General features: G+C 37.9%; 1 protein-coding gene, 1 non-coding gene and 1 pseudogene across 2 annotated transcripts; 1 reads left to right on the forward strand and 2 right to left on the reverse strand.

Annotated features, from left to right (window-relative positions):
• Positions 1–5,437: 5,437 nt before the first annotated feature.
• LOC140181494 (uncharacterized) lies at positions 5,438–6,403 on the reverse strand. Its single transcript, XM_072225115.1, has one exon. It carries the CDS (start codon positions 6,401–6,403, stop codon positions 5,438–5,440), a length of 966 nt encoding a protein of 321 aa, XP_072081216.1.
• Positions 6,404–9,313: 2,910 nt separating this feature from the next.
• On the forward strand, positions 9,314–9,386 carry TRNAR-CCG (transfer RNA arginine (anticodon CCG)). Its single transcript has one exon. It is a non-coding gene; the product is annotated as a tRNA-Arg (tRNA).
• Positions 9,387–10,882: 1,496 nt separating this feature from the next.
• On the reverse strand, positions 10,883–13,649 carry LOC112773304 (auxin-responsive protein IAA28-like; annotated as a pseudogene).
• Between the last annotated feature and the right edge of the window lie 9,423 nt (positions 13,650–23,072).

Raw genomic sequence — 23,072 nt, forward strand, 5'->3', positions numbered from 1 at the left:
CTCTTTTGCTTGCTGTCCCTGTTTCTTCAAGCTTTCCAGAATCATCTTCTGTATTTCCAGGTTGGTATGCTTCGCTTTTCTTCTTTTTATTTTGTGATACGCCTGTCGTTCTGTATTTGCCATGCATTGCTTTGTCATTTCCTTGTTGCATTGTGTTTTGGGCGGTGGTATTTGAGTTTTGAGGGGGCTGAGTGTGTTTGTGTTTGGTTAGTAGTGGCGGTGCACCACTGTGTTGGACTGGCAGTAGTGGTAGGTTTCTGTTCTTGCTTCTGCGTAGGGTTATTAGGCTGATGGTGGTGCTCCTCCCTGTTTTAGGTATGCATCGGCGGAGAAATGAGGGTGTTGGTGCTCCCATAGCTCCCTCCAGGGGCGTCCCCTCTCGCTACACTTGGGTGACTAGCGACGTGTGGGGCGTTCCGTCACGGATGACGGAGGCCGATCTTCAATGCCTCCATGATCAGGGGGCGATTTGTGGTGGCGGCGATATGGAGAGGCAGTATGAGCTTGCCCTTCCAGATGCCGATGAGCGCGTTTGCTATTTAAACCTTCATTCGCCCACTGTTCCGGACTGGATGTGGGTTTACGAGTCGATGTCCACTCGGCTCGGCATGCGGTTTCCTTTCTCGCCATTTGTTCAGGATTTGCTGAGTCGGTGTTCCGTGGCGCCGTCTCAGCTTCATCCGAATAGTTGGGCTGCCGTGCGGTCTTTCGAGTTGGTGTGCCGGTATCTTGATCTTCCGGCTTCTGTTCCTGTTTTCCTTTTTCTTTTCTTATGCACTCTCCCGACTAAGGAAGGGAAGCATAAGAAAGGATATATATCATTTCGTGCTCAGCCTCATCGCCGAATTTTTGGGTTGTTTGAGGATTCCTTTCATGGTTTCAAAAGGGAGTATTTTAAGGTGCGCCCCATCCAGGGGCATCATCCGTTTTGGCTGTCGCCGGAGGGCGTACGCCGATTTCCGACATACTGGAATTTCCGTGCTGGCCCGTCGGTTCTGACTAAGTTCACCTATGACGGTTTATCTCAGGAGGATAAGGACTTTGCCAACGTTTTGTGGCATTTGTTTGGCGAGCGTCCGTTGAATCCTCGAGATGTCATGGGGGATCCTGAGGCTTGTCGGGCGTATATCGGTGTGTGCCTTGTCCCTTTCTTGATTTGTTATGTTTTGTTTTCCCGACTTTGTAACTTGATTTTTCTTTGGTTTCTTTCAGTTGAGATGGTTGGTGGGCTAACTTCTCTGGCCAGGTTGAAGGCAGCGATGGGTCGGGAGGAGGGGTCTTCGTCTCCTTCTACCCCTGTCTCCAATCCTGCCGTGGATTCTCAGCCGGTTTCTCAGGAGGTGATTTCTTCAGGTGCGCGGGCCGACGCTCAAGTTTCTCCTGGTCCTGCGAACTCGCCTGAAGTCGTCGTGGTGACGGCTGCTGAGGCTTCTCGGAAGAGAAAAAGGCCTGAGGATCCGAGCAGTGAGACTTTCGAGGAAGAGGGTTTGGTGCCTAGTGTGATGGACCGTCGTTTCGATGCCCCGGGGTTTATCGATCAACACTTGATGCCTGGTACGGAGCCGTTTTTTGACGGCTGCGATGTTTCGTTCCAGGCCAAGTCTGTGTATCGTGCCCTCCTTCGGTCTGCTGTTGTTGTTCGGAAGGCTGAGCCCGTGATGGCTCAAGTTGGTTTGTTGGATAAGAAACTCCGCCATTCTCAGGCTGAGATGGTTAAGCTGAAGGAGAAGCTTGAGGCTGCCGAGATTGCGAGGGAGAAGGCAGTGAAGTCTTCTGAGGAAGCCGGGGCAGAAATTCTCCGGCTTTCCGAGGTCGAGACTTCACTTCTTTCCCAACTGGGTGAGGAGCGGCAAAAGGCTTCTAATGCGGGTTCCCAGGCTGCCGTGCTTCTCGGTGAGTTGGAGGCTCTGAAGGCCGAGGTTGCTGCCTTGAAGAGGGAGAAAACGGAGTTGCTGGCTGATGCCAAGGATGCGATTACCGCCACTAAGGAGACGATGAAGGCACAGGCCCTGGTGTTGGCTCCAGGTGTGGATGTGTCCATGATGGGAGCGTTCAAGACCGTTCGTGATGGCCAGATAGTCGACCTCGAGTAGCTTTATCTCTTGTAATTTTGCATTTTTGCTTTTAGACTTAGTTTCTTTTTTGGATATTTTGGTTTGGCCGTGGGCCGTATAACCGTGACTTCGTAATTTCGGGTTTCGTTTAATGACTTTTTCGGCCGTTTGGGCCTCTTTTGTATATTCCGTTTAAAGCTATTCCATTTTTTGGTTTATTTCACTCCCTGTTTGGGATGAACGGACCGTCGTGTGGTCGGATTTTTGTGGATATCCGTGTTTTGGGCCTGGAGGGTGATCGGTCCTCCAGTCGTGGCCGTGATTTTGTTCCGTATTTGGGACATTTTAAAAAATAAAGAATATAGGGATAGCCTTTGATGGAATTTTTATTGATGGGTGGGCCTCGTTAAAACCCTCCGTGTGTGGCGGGAAAGAGTACCCGGGATTGATACTTAAGCGAAATTTTAAAAAAGATTTCAAGATTCGTAAAAAATGGGAGGATAAGTCAAGAAAAGACGATAACCAAAAAAGAAAGGGGGTGACCTAGCGAGGTTGGTCTAAGTGTAGTATCGTCGTAAGTTGGCGGCGTTCCATGTTCTCGGGACTTCATTGCCGTTGAGCCGTTCGAGTTTGTATGCTCCCTTTTCGATTGCAGCCTTGATTCTGTATAGTCCTTCCCAGTTAGAGGTGAGTTTTCCTTCCCCTAGGGTCGGGGGACCGATGTCGTTTCGTCATAGGACGAGGTCGTCAATTGCGAATTCTCGCCGAATGACTCCGTGGTTGTATCTTAGGCTGATTCTCTGTTTTAGGGCTAGCTCTCTGAGATGGGCTATGCTTCTTACTTCGTCCATGAGGTCTCGTTCTGCTCCTTCATCGTTACATCCGACTGTTTTTCTGGGGCTTGGGTCTTCGATCTCTACCGGGATGACCGCCTCCACCCCGTATGTTAATCGGAAAGGTGTTTCTCCCGTGGTCGTTTGAGGTGTGGTTCGGTATGACCATAGGACCGATCCGAGTTCGTCGGCCCATTGTCCTTTGGCTTCGTCGAGCCGCTTTTTGAGTCCTTTGACGATTATTTTGTTCGCGGATTCCACCTGTCCGTTTGTTTGGGGGTGTTCTACCGAGCTGAAACGGTGAGATACACGTAGCCCTTCCAAAAATTCTCTGAACTTTTTGTCAGCAAATTTGGTTCCGTTGTCCGAGATAATGATCTCGGGGATCCTGAATCGGGTGATGATCTGTCGCCAGATGAATTTTCGGCATTGGGTTGCCGTTATGGAGGCCAGAGGTTCGGCTTCGATCCATTTGGTATAGTAGTCTATGGCGACGATAAGGTACTTGAGTTGACCGGGTGCTGTAGGGAAGGGTCCGACAAGGTCGATTCCCCAGGTGCCGAATGGCCGTTCTGCCGATATGATGTTGAGCTGGTGCGGGGCGGCTTGGTGGATATTGGCGTGCCTTTGGCATTTGTCGCAGCTTTTAACTATTTGTGTGGAATCCCGGATAACCGTGGGCCAGAAGTAGCCCGCCCTGATGACTTTTTGGGCTAATGTTTTACCTCCGACGTGGTGGCTGCAGCAACCTTCGTGGATTTCGCGGAGTATGTATTCCGTGTTCTCAGGTTCGACGCATTTGAGCAGGGGTTGCGAGAATCCACGTTTGTATAGCTGTCCTGCGACGACGGTATAGTTGGCGGCTTCCCTTTTTATTCGTTTTCCCTCTTTGGGATCCGGCGGCAGTGTTCCGTCGAGGAGGTACTGTAGGATGGGGTAGGTCCAAGATCCCTGGTTCGAGGATGTCAGATGAGCGTTGGTTGTCGTTGACACAGAGGGTGACTTAACGACTTCCTGGATTAGCGATTTGTTACCGTGTCCTGGTTTGGTACTGGGTAGCTTGGAAAGTAGGTCTGCCCTGGCGTTTCGTTCCGTAGGAACGTGCTGTATGGTAACGTGCTCGAATCTTTCTTTTAGTTTGTTTACCTTGGCGAGGTATTGTTGGAGTAGGGGATCTCGTGTCTGGTAGTCTCCGTTAATTTGGGAGCTGACTACCTGTGAATCGGTATTTACCTCTAGGACCTTTGCTCCGACTTCCCGGGCTAGGGCTAGGCCTGCCAAGAGGGCCTCGTATTCTGCCTGGTTGTTTGAGACTGGAAATTCGTATCGTACTGACTGTTCGATCACGACTCCGTTTTTGCTTTCGAGAATGACTTCGGCGCCTCCGGAGGTGATGTTCGAGGAGCCGTCAGCGTGTAGTTTCCATGATTCGGGGGTGGAGTCTCCTGGTGTCATTTCGGCGATAAAGTCGGCCATGGCTTGTGCTTTGATCGCGTATCGGGGTTCGAACTTGATATCGAACTGGGATAGTTCGATGGACCATGCTAGCATTCTGCCCGCTAGGTCGGGTTTTTGTAGTACCTGCTTGACCGCTTGGTCGGTTCGGACCGTCACGGAATGAGCCTGGAAGTATTGTCGTAGGCGCCGGGAGGCTGTAAGGAGTGCGAAAGCTAGCTTTTCTAAGCGTGAGTAGCGAGCTTCCGCATCCTGTAAGACTCTGCTTATAAAGTATACGGGTTTTTGTTCTTTTTTCTCGTTTTCACGGATGAGCGCTGTTGCGAGTGCCTCCTCCGTTATGGAGAGGTACAGGTAGAGTGTTTCCCCTGTCTGGGGTTTGGCGAGGATTGGTGGTTCCGCTAAGACTCTCTTGAAATGCTGGAACGCTTCTTCGCATTTCGTCTCCCACATGAAAGGGCCCCTTTTTTCATTAGTTTGAAGAAAGGGATCGCTTTTTGAGCCGATACCCCGAGAAAGCGTGATAATGCCGTCAATCGGCCGGTGAGCTTTTGGATGTCTTTAAGGTTTTTTGGGCTCGTCATTTCGAGGACGGCGCGACATTTCTTCGGGTTTGCTTCAACTCCGCGTTGCGTGATCATAAAGCTGAGGAACTTCCCTGCCTCCATCCCGAAGGCACATTTTGCCGGGTTGAGTCGCATTTCGTGCTTTCGTAGGGTGTTCATTATGACCTTGAGGTCGTTGGTGAGTTGCTCGCCGGATTCAGTCTTGACGAGCATGTCGTCTATGTAGACTTCTAGTTTGCTTCCGGATAGGTTTTGAAATATCTTGTTGACAAGTCTTTGATAGGTGGCTCCAGCGTTTTTCAGGCTGAAGGGCATCACTGTGTAGCAGTATGTCCCGTCTGGGGTGATGAACGCTGTTTTTTTTTTCGTCTGGTCGGTGCATCGGGATCTGGTTGTAGCCGGAATATGCATCCATGAAGCTGAGGTATCGGTGGCCGGATGCGGCATCTACTAATCCGTCGATGTTTGGTAAGGGAAAGGCGTCCTTCGGGCAGGCTTTGTTGAGGTCCGTGTAGTCGACGCACATTCGTCATTTCCCGTTAGATTTTTTCACTAGTACGACGTTGGCTAGCCATGTCGTGTAGGGGAGTTCCCTGATGAAGTTGGCTTCGAGTAGGGCTTTAACTTGCTTTTTGACCTCGGCGGCTCGGTCTGATGACATTTTTCGTCTCCTTTGTGCCACTGGTTTAGCTTTGGGGTCCACGGCTAGCCGGTGGGACATAAGGTCGGGGTTTATTCCCGGCATGTCGGCTGGTGTAAATGCGAACACGTCTCTATTTTGCTTCAGGAGTTGGGAGAGTTCTTCTTTAAGATCGTATGGGAGGTTCCTATTAATGAATGTGTATTCCTCCTTGGTTGGCCCTATTTGTAGCTTTTCCATGTCTCCTTCTGGTTCTGGCCTGAGTTGGTCGTCTTGGCGGGCATCCAGGTCGGCTAGGAATATCCTAGCCGCATCTCGGGATTTCTTCCTTAGAGCTAGGCTGGTGTTGTCGCATTCGGCTGCGACCTCTCGGTCCCCGTGGATGGTACCGACGGAGCCGTCGTCGGTTCTAAACTTCATGAGGAGGTATTTGGTAAAGATGACTGCAGAGAAGTCGTTGATTATTTTTCTTCCGAGAATCACGTTATAGGTTGTGGAGTCTTTTAGGACTACAAATTCAGATAGGACTGTCTTCTTTTGGTTGCTTGTTCCTATGGTGATGGGAAGGGTGATTGAGCCGTCCGGTTTGAGAAAGTTGTCTCCGAGTCTCGTGACGCCGTTGCGGTGTGTTTGGAAGTTGTTGTTGTGGAGCCCGAGCTTGTCGAAGGCTCCTCGAAAGAGGATGTTCGAGTCTGCCCCGGTGTCCACCAGTATCCTTCGTACTAGTCCTGTTCCGATTCTGGCCGAGATGACGAAGGGAGCATCTTCGGCCGAGGTGCCGTGCTGGCAATCCTCTGGTAAGAAGGTTATCGTGTTGTCGGCTGCAATGGTTGGAGTCTGGTTTCTGACCGCCATTACTTTGAGATCTTTTTTCATTGTTAGTTTCGACTTGCTCGATATGTTCTTGCCCGTGATGACGTTTACTATGATGGTCGGGTCGTCTTCTGGGCTTTCCCTGGGGGGTTGCTTCTGGGTTCTCGGGTTACGCTCGTCTTTTTCCGGCGACCTGTCTCTTTCCGCACGTCTTGGTTCTCTGATGATTTTGGCCTGGGAGTTTGCCGTCTCATATGGCTTGTTCGAGGGCGTCTTTAAGGTCGAAACAATCTTGTGTTCTGTGACCGTAACCTCGGTGGTAGTCGCAGTAGAGGGTTTTGTTGCCTCCCGTCCTTTCTTTGAGTTGTCGGGCTTTCGGAATGATGCCTCGATCTGCTATTTGGTGGTATATTTCGGTAATTGGTGCTGTCAGGGGCGTGTAATTAGAGAATTTGCCAATTCTCGGTGGTCGGTTTGTATTTGTCAGTCTGGGGTGGTCCCTTTGATTCTCTCTGGGTGGTGGATTTTGGCGAGAAATCGAGTTGCCGTGTTGGGTGTTGTCGTGCTGCCGTTTGTTGGCGGCGACAACCTGGCTGACTTCTTCGTCATTGATGTAATCTTTGGCGACATTCTGGATCTCGTGCATGGTCCATACTGGTTTGGTGGTGAGGTGTTTGCGAAAATCTTCGTTCATGAGTCCGTTGGTTAAGCAAAGGCTCGCGACGGAATCCGTGAGTCCGTCGACCGTTAGGCATTCATCGTTGAAGCGGTCAAGGTATTTCCTTGTGGATTCTTCTTGTTTTTGCGTGACCCCTAGCAAGCTGATGGGGTGCTTGGCTTTGGTGATTCTAGTTGTGAACTGGGCCATGAACTTTTGTGTTATATCGTGGAAACTGACTATGGATCCGTTTGGGAGGGCGTTGAACCATTTAATTGCCGGCCCTGCAAGGGTTACCGGGAAGGCTCTGCATCGGACCGCGTCAGCCGCTCCTTCTAGGTTCATCCTGGCCTCGAAGGCCGTTAGATGTTCCTGGGGGTCCTTGGTCCCATCGTACTTTATGTCGGTAGGTTTGTCGAAACCTTTGGGGAGTTTCGCTCTCAAGATTCTTTTTGTGAAGGGTGTAGCTCCCATTATTGTGTGGTCGTTTCTTGTGCGCTTGGTATTTCGGTACCTCCGATCTTCGTCTGAGTCGTGTTGACGACTTAGATCTCGGGAAGCACTGCGGTTGTGTTTCTTGTTGTACCGCCATTCCGGCGATCTCTCGTGACTGTGGTCGCGTGAGGCGCTACAACCGTTTCTCTTATCGGTTCGTCGGGTTGGCGACTTGCTGCGGCGAGATCTTGATCTAGAAGTTGCCTGGCTTCCGTGTTCGTTGTTGTGTTTTTCTCTATTGGTCAGTTTGCCTTCGAGCTCCTGGACCCGGAGGCAGAGGTCCTGGATGATCTACGCCGCTTTGTCCCTAGCCTTCTCAGGATGTCGCTGGTCCGTGACGACGTGGTCGTTCGTGTGGTGGACAGTACTTGCTATTCTTTCTTGGTTCGTGACCTCCCGGTGTTCTGGGGTGGGGTGAAGCGGTCGGGAGTCATCCTGGCTTGAGGGGGTTTCCTCCAGGACGTCCCACAAGTTTCCCACAGACGGCGCCAATGTACGAGATGTCTCTGGTACGGGTTTGAAAGGTGGATCGGGAACCTGCGGATCAAGGCTGAAGCCGGGTCGCTTGACTGGAGCAATGGGGGAGGTACCTGCAAAGACACTCCGACGCTCAAGTCAGAATGGATCTAAGAGGTTTAAGGTGTATGGAATTGATGAATACCTGGAGGGACTTGGGTCCTCAATTTATAGGTGTTGGTAAGTATCTTATCTTATCTTATTTGGCTAAGATAAGGGAGATGTTTGAATTCGAAAGTCGGTTAGGAGTTCTAAAGGGCCGGTTTTGGGCCTTCCAGGAGAGAGAGGCGGGTCGGTCCCGAGGTGCCGGGTTCGGACTCAACCTTGGGTCCGGGATCCGTGGGTTGGATCCGTAACAATTACTAATAATAATATTACTAGTCTAATGTACAAATCACACATTTGATCTGTTATTTTATATGAATATACAAAAAAAATACTCTTAAAAATAGAGCCATCAAAATATAAATTATTTTGAGAACTATTTTATTAATTTATTTATTTGTATAAATTATTTTTTTAAATAAAATATATTTTTAATAATATTATTTATATAGTTTCATATGAATAATAAAATATGTTGTCAAGTTACTGAATTGTAAAATTTATTTTATTTTATTTTTTTAAATTTTATCAGAAACATGTACTTAAATATGTGGGTCTTTATTTTTCAAAGATAATGGTATGCATATAAGTGTTCTTTTTTTTTTGGTTGAGTTTTTAAATATTATATGGTTCATATGTCATAAATAAATGTATTTATTTTATTTATATCTTTTTATTCATCTTAATATTTATAAATTTATTAAAAATATTTTTTAATTTGAATTTTAATTTATTAAACTATTAAAGGACATGATCTCTTAGCACTAGACGTGAGTTATTTTGAACGTGACGAAATATTTTTTAAATAATTTTAAATACAACTATTTATTATAATAAAATTTTAGTTATCTGGTCCAAGAAGAAAAATGAAAGATATTCGGTTGCCTCAATTTAACAATAATTATTACCTATTTTAATTATTAAATTTTAGTAAATTATTATCATACTCAATTAAAAATATTCTATCATGTCAGCAATTAACAGTCCATATTAAATGTTAACCGCCGACTATTTGACGAAAGAAAGACTGAATTTATGGTAAAACAAGATCTTATTTTTGTCATCGAATTAAAATTGTTAGACCATGTTGATTCTTACCTCATCTATCCATCTATGAATAGATGTTTTATGATGCAAAATGTGGGTATAAGAATGACTTAGAGGAAACAGACAACAAAGGTCGCGTGGCCTAATGGATAAGGCGCTCGCCTCCGGAGCGGGAGATTGTGGGTTCGAGTCCCACCGTGATCGCTGTTTTCATTTTGCTGCTATACATAATAGAAAACCTAAAAAAGTGGTTGTGGTGTTGCAAATATATTCCTATAATAATAATATTAATATACATCAAATTGTGGTTAAAAAATTAAAGAACTTTTTAAAACCAGTGTCATAAAATCAGAAGCATTGGCCCTCTTGCCACCAACCAAGAACTTTTTAAATAAATAAATAATTGAGTGAGTTTAGCATCAATAGTGCATGTGTCTAAATTCAATAGTATTTATAGAAATATTACATGTGATGTATCTGAAAGAACTTAAATATATTTTATACAATTCAAGTTTTTATCACATTTGTTAACTCTCTTCTGCAATAATCATTAATCAACTAAATTTTGAGAATAAAAGGGAACAACAACAAACAGCTACAAGCAAAGAACAGCTTCATATATAATATGTTTTTGGAGGCAAATGATGCTTAAGGTAGGATTTTGTTAGTCATGCAAATTCTGGGTTCCATGTACGTGATAAAATATATGGGATGAAACAGTTGCTCAATATTTAAAGCTAACAAGTTTATCATTTTCTAATTATGTTGTATTGAACAAGTTCATTCTTTATTACAAATCAACAACCTTATCTTTTGAATTTTGCTTTTTTTTTTTTTTTTTTATCAAAGATGATATTAGATATTTAAACCCCCCCCCCCCCAAAAAAATGAAATTGGGAGGCAAAACCAACAGGGTAGTAGATGACATATTCACATGTTAGTGTCTTTCATGATTTGAGGAGTGAAAACCGATAGTGGTTACAAAGTGAATATCACACATTGATTGATGTAAATAAAAGTACAAAACCATGCATCCAGAAACTTGATATAAGGTGGACAAAGGTCAAAGGAAGTGTCTTTTGTTTCATGCTTTCTTCATGTCCATCTTAAACACCCTAATTTATAGGTAGGGTGAGAATACTGTTACTACTAAATACTAATAATAATGGCTATCTACAATATTTTCTCGCTCTCAATTTCATGCTCACAGTCAATTTCTAATTAAATTCGTAGAGTTGTTATTTTTATCACTTAAAATGATATTTTTTCCAATATTCACTCATAAATAATTATACAAGTCACTTCTCAAACAGACATTAAAATACCATTAATTATTCTCTCTCACTTATATTTTTAGACCATGATCAGCTTAAACTCACCGATCTTTCGAGTCCAAAAGAAAAATTTTAAGAAATTATAAAAAGAAAAAAGAGAAGAAGAAAATTAGGGGAAGAGGAGTGGTTTTTTGAACATGAGAAAAAAAGAAGGTATCTGAACATACTTGGGTTGATTTTTGAATTCATGTGGGCATTGTATTATTGTATTTGATCTTGTATAAGGTAATAGGTTGGCCCACTGCACTTTTTAATTCATATATATAAAAAAAAAAAAAACCAAGTTGGATTCATCCATTGGTTAGCTCATTATTCTATTTAAATAAGTGTCGGAGTTCGAATCCCACTTTGGACATGCAATCACCATTAGCCAACGATAAATCTTTAAATAGAGTTCAGATCCGCGACGAATTAATCATTAATCCGCCGGGTTGGGATATAACATAAAAAACCAACAAAAAAAAAACTAGAAATACTTAATTTTACTTTTGTCACATATTTTAATTTTTTTTTTGTGTACAAATACAAAGAAAAGAAAAAGAGAAGGTCACATATTTTGCTTTTGCTTTCTACAAGTTATTCTAGTATTCTTTTTAAACCAAACCTAATACCATTAAATAAAGAACGTGAACGTCTAAGGTACAAAATTATAAGACAGAATTCAAACTCCTGACTACTTACTTAAGCGGATGAATAAATTGACTACTCGATCAACTCAAGTTGATTAGTACTTAGTAGTTTCATTTTTCATTCCTTAGTATTGCCAAACGCCGCACGGTACCAATGAATGATCTGCAAATAAAACATAATCCTTAGAAAAATAATATCATTCTTTGGGATACCTTTTCATAAAATAATAATGTTCCTGAGCTTCTTTTTATATATGTAACATATAAAATAAGCACATACTGCCATGGAACATGTCCAGCAAGCAACCAATCTCCTTGTTCATTCTGAAAGGTGAGTTTATAACTTGTTCCATCTTCCTCAAAATCTTGGTCTGCCCACATAACATGTGTAGAAAAACAGAATTTAAAAAAAAAATAGAAAAAGTAAATCCACTATATACACATCATACATAACAAACCCACAAAATAAATTAAGAAGAAACAAATGAGTTTAATATGTATGTATTTTGGGGACAAATATTTTTTCACTTATATTTAATCAGTAAATCAAATACTACCATTTAAATTTTAAAATAAAAATATTTAACTTTGACATCCACCAGTTTACACTGTTTTCTATTTTTAATGTAACTTTTAAAATAAATTTAAACATATAATTTAGTGTATACAAACATAGAGTTTTTTTTTTTTTTTTTCAGTTTAAATTTAAAAACCAGAAAACAATTATTCAAAACCAATTCTCTATTTTTATAACCGTATAGATGATAACATTTAGTTAGATGTCAGTAAAAAAAAAACATTTTACATTATTATTAGTACTTAGATTATCACTTAAAAATAAAGTATAGTATAGTAAAGTAAAGTGAAAAAAAAAAAGTAGTAATAATAATTAGTAGTACTTAGCTTATGACTTACATTTAGCAAACATAGTAATCAAAGTGTGTGTAAGAGTCTGGTAAGAATTGTAAAGCATCAAATCAATCTTCCTTCCTACTGTTACCCCTTCCATATTAACCTTAACATACAAAGAGTTTAATTTATCTATTCTCTTCAATTTTGATTCTCATGATGATTTGTTGCTTGCATCATCCTATTATTGTTCCTTATTATTGTAGGATATTGATGATGATGATTTAGTTCTTTCTTCCTCCATGACTTAATTGGTGGCCACCCCACCAAATGATTTTCCTCCCCTTCATTCCTGCATGCACATATAAATAATGTTATTCCATTAATTTTTAATTTTCTTTTTAGACTTTAAGTAATTAGTTGATGTACAACTTAGTCATCCAATAAAAGAATATACTTCATCAGAACATTTGAGTTCATCACAAAAGAGAGTATATAATTTAAATTAAAACAAAAGAGAGTATGTTACCAATATAATTTAAATGAATACCCAATACCAATGTATGATTATATTAGATAACAAAACTATATATCAACACCTTCAAATTACTTAATTGATGTTTTTTATTAATGTTGAATAATGAAACACAAGCAAATTTTGGAAGGGCTGCTAAATAAATAGACAATTAAACGCGTGTATACAAAAAATTAATTATTAATTAATTAATTATATAAAATATATATTAAAATATAAAATAAATACATATTAAAAATGTGTTATATGGTAATTAATTTAGTAGTTAAATGTAGTATTTTGTCAAACCGGAGGAGGTGAAGCTGGGAGAGTTGGATTAAAGTATATATATATATATATATATATATATATATATAAGTTATAGAAAATGACAAATAGCTCTTTTTAGCCATTTAATTTGCGGATATTTAAGTTTTCGAAAATTTAAAAATACATTTAAGTCCATAACTTTTTCAAACATAATTCTCGTTATACTGACCTGGTTGATATGGATGTATACGTGACAGAGTTTTTAAAATGGGACAAATTAAACCCATAGATCTATGTGTCTAAATTTTGAAGAGGTAAAAAATTTAACATATTTTTAAATTCTCAGAGATTTAAACGTTCACAGACCAAAAAATGAGTGATCGATTTGTCTATTTCTCTAGAAGTTACTAAAATTAAAAAGGAAAGAAATTATTAAAACTTACTTGTTTGATAAGTGAATATTCCTTCTATGAATGTTTCCATTATTAGAGTCATCTTCTTCTTCTTCCTCATTTGGGTGTCCACTCCATACTAGCAAAGGCAAAGTAGTCTTGTTCAAAGAACATTGTCCAAAGGCATAATCTTCAAAGCTACGCTTCTTTCTTACATGCTTTTTGTTACTTTCACTACTACTAAAACCAATTCCTCTACTCCACAATTCACAACACTCTATACTATCATGATGATTATGATGATCATGATGAGTAGTTGGAAGATCCAAACCTAATTGAAGCTCCATGTGGAATATAAATAACAATAAGGAGATAAAAAAAAATCTAATTAATCAATTAGCATACACAATACAATAGAATAGAGAGAATCAAAGAGAGGGAAAGAGAAGTGGAAAAGTTTTGAAAGTTTATTTGGTATGGCTGTATTGATCTATATATGTTATTAATTAGGGTTACATATATATAGATGGTGATGGTGGATGTGTGTGAATTGGGAGGGGAATGAAAATGACTAATGTCTTGTGAGATAGAGATTGGTAGAGACAGCATGAAAGTTGGGTAGGGTAAAAGAGGAACAACATAATAAGCTAGTTGAGGAATCAAAAGCACCAAGGTGCCACAAACCCACTTTACCCGCTTTTGTCTAATTGGTCTCTCAATTCTCCTATCACCATGTCCCCATTATTTGTTAACTTATATGAAGGATTTTAATTAACTAAATATTCACTTGAAAAGATTTTTATATAAAAATAATTTATTGAATAATTATTATTAATTCATTAATTAGTGTTTAATTTTCTTTTTATCCATATATATTAACTCAACATCTTTAATAGTTATTCACGTACTTCCTTCTATCAGTTTAAACTATTAAAAAGAGTAATATCATATTATGATATTAAAATTTTTTTAATTGAAAAGATCATTGTTATATTCTAAAAAAGAAAAAAATTACATAAAACAAATAAGAAAAAAAATTAAAAAAGAAAACTTATATAAAATTTAAAGCAAACTTAAAAAGAAAATTTTATATATTTGAGAGAACATATTAAAAATATAACAATTCATGTGTTTCTTTTTACCAGCTTAAATTTTTAGAAAAAATATTTATATTATTTTTAGACACAATAAAAAAATTTTAAAACAGCTTAATAATAAAAGCCAGCGGATTCTCACTAATTTTACACTTTATGAATCATATTAATTTTTATATGGGACAATTTATTTAAATAAAACAATTAGAACTTATATTTATGCAAATAATGCAATCATTCCAAACTAATTACATGTGTGTCGATTCTATATAAACTGCAAAATTTTTTTAACGGTTTGCACATTTACACATAAACGTCTACCACAGTTTATAAAGAGGCATATTAGATAAACAGTACAATTTTTGCCACAGTTTATAAAGAGGCATCAGTTACACATAAACTTAAAATTTTTACTACGATTTATGAAGAGTTAAGTCTGTACATAAATTAAATAATTCACATATAAAAAAAGGTTTTGGATTACCTGCATAATATTTGTAGGTATTTTCTTCTTTTCTAATTTTTTTATTCTCTTCAAATTTTTCTTTTATCTATGAATTGTTTAATTTATGTAAAGACTTAAGTTTTCATAAACTGTGATAGAGGATTTACGATTTATGTGTAGCTGATACTTTTTTATAAATCGTGGTAAAGATTCAACGGTTTATGTGTAAATATGTTTATTCATAAATCGTGATAGGACTCCACGATTTATATGTAAATATGCAAACCGTTAAAAGGATTCCACAATTTATATAGAATCAAAATAGAATACACATATAATCAATTTAAAATGGTTGTATTTACATAAATATAAACTCTAATTATTTTATTTAAATAAATAGTGCTTTTATATGAATATGTCTAAAAATAATATATTAAATTTTTATGTATTATTCAATAGAAAGTCTCAGATAATTAAGGATAAAGTTTTAGTAATATATTAACATTGTATAAGTTAGACAAAATTGTTCCTAAATAGTAGTTAACATTATATTGTATAAGTTAAGATTGTATAATTTATTCTTTTTGTTTTTTGTGCCTAATGTGAAGTTTGATTGACATTTTTATTCTATCTAATTTCTTGAGTTTATGATATATATACTTAGATTAATGTTCAAGGAAATGTCACATTCATTATCCCCATAATTTAATTTGGTGGAGGGAGATCATTCTGAAATGACATTGGAGATTGATTAGTTCACTACTAAAACTGTATTAATTGGAAAGAGAATCTAATCTCTTAGAAACCAATATTTTATTTCCATATGTAAAGATAAAGTAGTAGTAAACAGATAAATTGATATGTGTATATCCATAATAATTAACTATAATTATTATTATTATCAAACTGAATAACTATGTATACAATGTATATGACAAGATTGATGATAATCTACGTTTCCATTTTTAAATGGAATCCCTTTTTCTTGATTGACACTACTAGATGTTAAAACTTAAAACTTTAATTTGTGTGACGTGTCATCACCATGATAGATTTTTTTATTTTAAAAAAATAAATTAAATATTCACTCAAATAAATCAAACTACACCATTTTACTGTTTTAAACATTTTGTTATATTTGCGCTTGACACAAAAAATAAAAACATAAGCTATAAAGATTAGGATCGCACCTGATTCGGTCCGGTCTAAAAATTCGGCCCGAATCTGAATACTTTACCATTGATTTGGTGTGATTTTATCGGATCTAAGATATAGTAGGCCTTAAAAATAAACTCAATTATTATTTAGGGTCGGTTCGGGTTAATGCGAACCCGACTTCACCCGACCCATGTGCACTTTAAAGGAACTAAAAAAAGTATATATATTTTAAATTAATTTTCATATTATGTCATATTAATTATAAGCTTATTGTTTTGTTTTTAGTCACATTTATTGAATACGGAAATAGATCAAAGAAGCATGAAATTAGAATTTATGGACAAATTTAAGTTCAAGTATGGTTATCAACTTCTTTCTAACAAGTTTTTTTTTTCTTTATAAATGAGTGCATCATAATTTTTTGATATCAAAATTTATCAAGACCCGGACTTCACCCGATCAAAACCCGCTTTTAGTGTGGTCCGAAAGTAGTGTGATTTCATCGAGTTTAGGGTCGGATAAGGATCTCAAAAATAGATACGATCATTATTTAAGGTCGGCTATGGGTCAAGGCAAACTTGGTTTCACCCGACCCCATGTGCATCCCTAATAAAAACGGTGCAGATGTTGACATTGAAAACTTGATAGAATAATTTTCACCGATTTTGCTCTTTCTACCAGCAAAAACCAATAATAAAATATGCCCCAATTGCGCCATTATTGCCGATGAAAACCAGGAAGAAAATGTGGCCAACGTCTACATTTTCACTGCCAGCGAAAACAAAAGAGTTGCGCCTATAAATAATACACTCCTTGCCAGTGTTTTCAACAAAATTTCATTTGTGAAGATTGCGTTTTGAGAGTACCGAAGAGTTGAGAGGAGAACATTATAAGAAAGTCGTCATATACCGTTGAATTTAGCAACGAAATAAATCTAACGGTATAAATTTCGTCATTAATTTTTTATCGGCGGATATAAAATTTTGGAAGAAGGGATAAAAGTAATACTGAGTGAATTTTCAGATTTTTTACCGGCGGATATAAAGTTTATTATTAAAAAAATTAATTAAGCAAGAAAATCAAATTTAAAATGCACCAAACCCTCAATTACAAAAATTGATCAAAATTAAATCAAAAATCAAAAGAGTAATACTGATGAGCATTAGAGATTAGGCTATACGTACTAATACTATTACATTACATAAAAAATCAACCATACCAAACTGAAGGATTACCATGTGTTCATAACACGTAGTGGAAGAAAAGAAAGTAATCCTTAAAGATCTATTTTGTGCTTAAACTTTATTTCAATAATAAATATATAGTAGATCAAATCTAAATACTTGAGTACGCTCGTAAAAATCTTTTTCTCCTTCGATGGTACGAAGGCGCTATGCGTATCCACACCGAGACCAACCTTTGCTGTCAACTCTTTGACCAATGGACATCTGATCTAAATTGAGAAACCTCTTGCAACTCTTTGCACGCCATAAAATTCTTCTCCAAGAATTAGGCTCACATACGTTTATATGTGTAGAGGTAAAGGAATAAAAACCCTTATTATTCTCTTCTCTATGTAATTTCTCTATTCTTGGCATACATATATATAGTATGAGATTTGTTAATGATTTTAAATTTGAATCATATCTTGAAATTCTAAATCTGAATCCTTCAAATTTATGAATCATATCATAATTTAATTTGAAACAGAATCAGTTAGGATCTCATCCAAATTTAGAAATAGAATAACTAATTATTCTCAAATCTCATTTAATATTCTCAATTATCATACTATTATTATATTATTGGTGCTAGCAAAGAATATAATAATATTCCATCTGAATTAATTGAATTAATATAATTATTTATTTGATCAAATCAAATTAATAATTAAATAATTCTATAGCAAAGATTAGAACACTCGTTAGTGTGTGACCCCATAGGTTCAATACTAAGCGGGTACTAAATTAGTCATACTAAATTTACTAATCAAGGTTGGCGTCTAGCAACACTCCTCAATGACCCGATAGTTTGAAGTAATCTATTTTTACTAAGAACCTTAGAAGAACAAAGTATAATTCCTTCTATCTTTCCGGCTCTTGGTTAACCCTTAGAGTATGGTTTAATTGTCAAACTCTAACTTGTTACCATTATTATAATGAACTGTGAATGACCTAAGAAACTCATTTCTTCATTCATTCAATCTCCTTGGCCAAGGTTTTATTCATCTCAGTCATTATAATAATAGAGCTCAAACTCTTTACCGAGAGTTGACAGATTCCTTATTGACTAATCATTAATTCTACAAGTATTTAAATTATACCCAATATCCATTCAACTAGCACCCTAGGGTATTAGGTGTCCGGAATCAAAGTATAATAAATACATTGTTAATTACTATGACAGTCGCAGGTCAAAGGAAACTCTATTATCATGTTCATCTTGAGAATATCCTATTGACAAATATGCAGTAATTATAACCATTAGGAATTCTCAGAGTGAGTCAGTTCAATGGTCATATCTCTATATGCACCATCTATATATATAATTTAATAAATGAGATCTATTCATTTTCATCCAATAAAGACCATTATATATATATATATATATATACATATATTGATCTTTCCGGATTATTAATGTCCTTTTTAATAATCCTATGACCAAGAACAATTTAGATTAAATTATAAAAGATTCATCTCTCAATATTGTGATCACTATCACAATGATAAATCTCTAAATTTAATCAAGGACGTTATTATATTAACATTTTAATATAATAACAATAACAAATTATTTAACACGTGATTGATTGGATTGTGGTCATACTACTTATTCCCAACACAAACTATTTATGATACTAACAATTTTATCGTCTCTCTCCATTCTTCTATCTTGATCCCAATTCTTTGACTAATTGCAAGTGTGGTTAAAGAATCAAAGGATTAGTATAGTAAATCTGTTATGTTGTCATAATCTTTCATTTTACATTGTTACTGCTATAAGAGTGTATTAAACCTATTATATTACTATAATCTCCTGAAAAATTTTCAGTGATGATACTGCTAGCATTATATTATTTGTTCATTTTCCATTTCTATAATAATAATTTTAGACCGAGGTACGTAGTACTAGGTATATCTCTATGTAACCAAGTATTCAGAGGATACATTCTTCGCGTTATTTACTAGAATGATGATCTTATTGTTTCCTAGTCCATTAGTGACATTGTTAATTATGGGTCGTTAAGAAATAAGACAAATACATACATAAAGTATCGAATAACACACATTAAAAAGTAATAAAAAAATATGTATTATATATTAATAAATAGGTGAACCTTTGAAATTTGCTCGTGAAAGACATTCATATATGCAATGAAGCAGAAACTAAAACTTTACTATTATAATAAGTATAACATTTCACCAAACACTTGAAACTTGGAAGGCATGTAAAAAATAATAAGATGAATAAACATAAACATGGGAACGAAAGAATAAAACAAGCTATAATGTAATCGACAAAGGACCCAAAATCCTAAGGCTCCACCAACACTGTATATCCTAGTAGTGTGTCTCATCAATTTGGAGTAATGTTTTGCATCAAACCTCATCAGCTCGTCATCGAAAAATTCCCAAAAACACCGTAGCAACATCTTATTACTTTAGCTAACAAAATTTATTAGCACCATATTAGAATAATGAATGATTATTCAATCTAGCTACTAGTTCACTCGAGCAAAGGTTCAACCATAGTTCAATCAGAATAACTAAATTATAATAAAATAATATATAAAATATAAATAAATACACAAAATATAATTATATTATAATATAAACCTTAAAATCTCATCCAAATTAAAACTTTTGATCTACATCAACCAAAGTATTATATAATCTCATTCAATAAATCCGCACAGATCAAATAACAAAAGAAATATTAACAAGATTAATAAGTAGGCAGCAATTATTATGCAAATAAATAACAACTAGAACAATAAGTAGGATAATTATTAGCAAAAAATTTAATAAATCAATAAAAACAATGACAACAACAGCAACAATCACTAACAAATCAACAAGAACTATAACAACAATAACTACAAAAACTGAACAATTATTAGCAAAAAATTAAAGTAATCAAGAACAATAATAGCAAATAAATTCAATAACTACAAGAACTGAACATCTATGCAACACCAACGTAACAATTAACAAGAAGAAACAGCAACAAAAAAAATAACTAACAAAGGCTGAAAGTGACGGCAGACAAGAGGCAGAAGATGATGACAAGGAAATGGCAAAACTCGCAGAGTGGCAGACAGAGGAACTCCCAGCTTCAAGCTCTGGGAGAGGAAAGGGGACGCACCGTCAGAGAGGGCAAAAAGGGGTTAGGGCAAAAGAGGTTAGGATTTTTTATTAAAAAAATAAAAACAAGATGGAATAAGGAGAGGAGGGAAACCTACCTGGACAACGGAGGAGAGACACAACTCCAACAACAGAGGGAGCGGCAGTGGCAGCTCTTCCAATGGTGGCGGAGACAGAAGGAGTGACTCTGTTTGAGTCAACAAAACACGATACAGGCGACTGGACGCAGACTTTGGAGGAGAACGGAAGTGGGCACCGCTGGCGGAGGGTGCCAAAGAGGTTGTCAGAGGTAGTTACAGGGGAGAGAGAAGGGAGAGGAGAATGGAGGAGAGAGAAGAGTGTTCTCAAAAGTGAGGGGAGAAGGCCACGCATTTTCAATTTAGATCAGGCTTGCCATCGAATTTACCAACGAATAAATCTGACGGTAATGCATTGCGTATGACCAAAACGCAGCGTTCCATTTATTAAGTTTTATCAGGAATAAATCCGACGGTAACTCTAACAGTAATCTCGGTGTCAATTTTCCTTGTTTTCCTTTCCAATTATCATTAGCGAATTTACCGTCGAAAAATCAAATCCGACGGTAACCTTTTTATCCGATGAATTGATTGTCAAATCCGCCAGTAAATCTATGCAAAAAATTAAAGTAATCAAGAACAATAATAGCAAATAAATTCAATAACTACAAGAACTGAACATCTATGCAACACCAACGTAACAATTAACAAGAAGAATCAGCAACAAAAAAATAACTAACAAAGGCTGAAAGTGACGGCAGACAAGAGGCAGAAGATGATGACAAGGAAATGGCAAAACTCGCAGAGTGGCAGACAGAGGAACTCCCAGCTTCAAGCTCTGGGAGAGGAAAGGGGACGCACCGTCAGAGAGGGCAAAAAGGGGTTAGGGCAAAAAGAGGTTAGGATTTTTTATTAAAAAAATAAAAACAAGATGGAATAAGGAGAGGAGGGAAACCTACCTGGACAACGGAGGAGAGACACAACTCCAACAACAGAGGGAGCGGCAGTGGCAGCTCTTCCAATGGTGGCGGAGACAGAAGGAGTGACTCTGTTTGAGTCAACAAAACACGATACAGGCGACTGGACGCAGACTTTGGAGGAGAACGGAAGTGGGCACCACTGGCGGAGGGTGCCAAAGAGGTTGTCAGAGGTAGTTACAGGGGAGAGAGAAGGGAGAGGAGAATGGAGGAGAGAGAAGAGTGTTCTCAAAAGTGAGGGGAGAAGGCCACGCATTTTGAATTTAGATCAGGCTTTCCATCGAATTTACCAGCGAATAAATCTGACGGTAATGCATTGCGTATGACCAAAACGCAGCGTTCCATTTATTAAGTTTTATCAGGAATAAATCCGACGGTAACTCTAACAGTAATCTCGGTGTCAATTTTCCTTGTTTTCCTTTCCAATTATCATTAGCGAATTTACCGTCGAAAAATCAAATCCGACGGTAACCTTTTTATCCGATGAATTGATTGTCAAATCCGCCAGTAAATCTATGCAAAAAATTAAAGTAATCAAGAACAATAATAGCAAATAAATTCAATAACTACAAGAACTGAACATCTATGCAACACCAACGTAACAATTAACAAGAAGAATCAGCAACAAAAAAAATAACTAACAAAGGCTGAAAGTGACGGCAGACAAGAGGCAGAAGATGATGACAAGGAAATGGCAAAACTCGCAGAGTGGCAGACAGAGGAACTCCCAGCTTCAAGCTCTGGGAGAGGAAAGGGGACGCACCGTCAGAGAAGGCAAAAAGGGGTTAGGGCAAAAAGAGGTTAGGATTTTTTATTAAAAAAATAAAAACAAGATGGAATAAGGAGAGGAGGGAAACCTACCTGGACAACGGAGGAGAGACACAACTCCAATAACAGAGGGAGCGGCAGTGGCAGCTCTTCCAATGGTGGCGGAGACAGAAGGAGTGACTCTGTTTGAGTCAACAAAACACGATACAGGCGACTGGACGCAGACTTTGGAGGAGAACGGAAGTGGGCACCGCTGGCGGAGGGTGCCAAAGAGGTTGTCAGAGGTAGTTACAGGGGAGAGAGAAGGGAGAGGAGAATGGAGGAGAGAGAAGAGTGTTCTCAAAAGTGAGGGGAGAAGGCCACGCATTTTGAATTTAGATCAGGCTTTCCATCGAATTTACCAGCGAATAAATCTGACGGTAATGCATTGCGTATGACCAAAACGCAGCGTTCCATTTATTAAGTTTTATCAGGAATAAATCCGACGGTAACTCTAACAGTAATCTCGGTGTCAATTTTCCTTGTTTTCCTTTCCAATTATCATTAGCGAATTTACCGTCGAAAAATCAAATCCGACGGTAACCTTTTTATCCGATGAATTGATTGTCAAATCCGCCAGTAAATCTATGCAAAAAATTAAAGTAATCAAGAACAATAATAGCAAATAAATTCAATAACTACAAGAACTGAACATCTATGCAACACCAACGTAACAATTAACAAGAAGAATCAGCAACAAAAAAAATAACTAACAAAGGCTGAAAGTGACGGCAGACAAGAGGCAGAAGATGATGACAAGGAAATGGCAAAACTCGCAGAGTGGCAGACAGAGGAACTCCCAGCTTCAAGCTCTGGGAGAGGAAAGGGGACGCACCGTCAGAGAGGGCAAAAAGGGGTTAGGGCAAAAAGGGGTTAGGATTTTTTATTAAAAAAATAAAAACAAGATGGAATAAGGAGAGGAGGGAAACCTACCTGGACAACGGAGGAGAGACACAACTCCAACAACAGAGGGAGCGGCAGTGGCAGCTCTTCCAATGGTGGCGGAGACAGAAGGAGTGACTCTGTTTGAGTCAACA

The sequence above is a fragment of the Arachis hypogaea genome, chromosome 18 (assembly GCF_003086295.3).
Source record: "Arachis hypogaea cultivar Tifrunner chromosome 18, arahy.Tifrunner.gnm2.J5K5, whole genome shotgun sequence".
NCBI classification, from domain to species: domain Eukaryota; kingdom Viridiplantae; phylum Streptophyta; class Magnoliopsida; order Fabales; family Fabaceae; genus Arachis; species Arachis hypogaea.

What these genes read in the sequence shown, in the direction of transcription:
- LOC140181494 (XM_072225115.1), bottom strand. Translation starts at nt 6,403, where the DNA reads ATGGCGGTCAGAAACCAGACTCCAACCATTGCAGCCGACAACACGATA.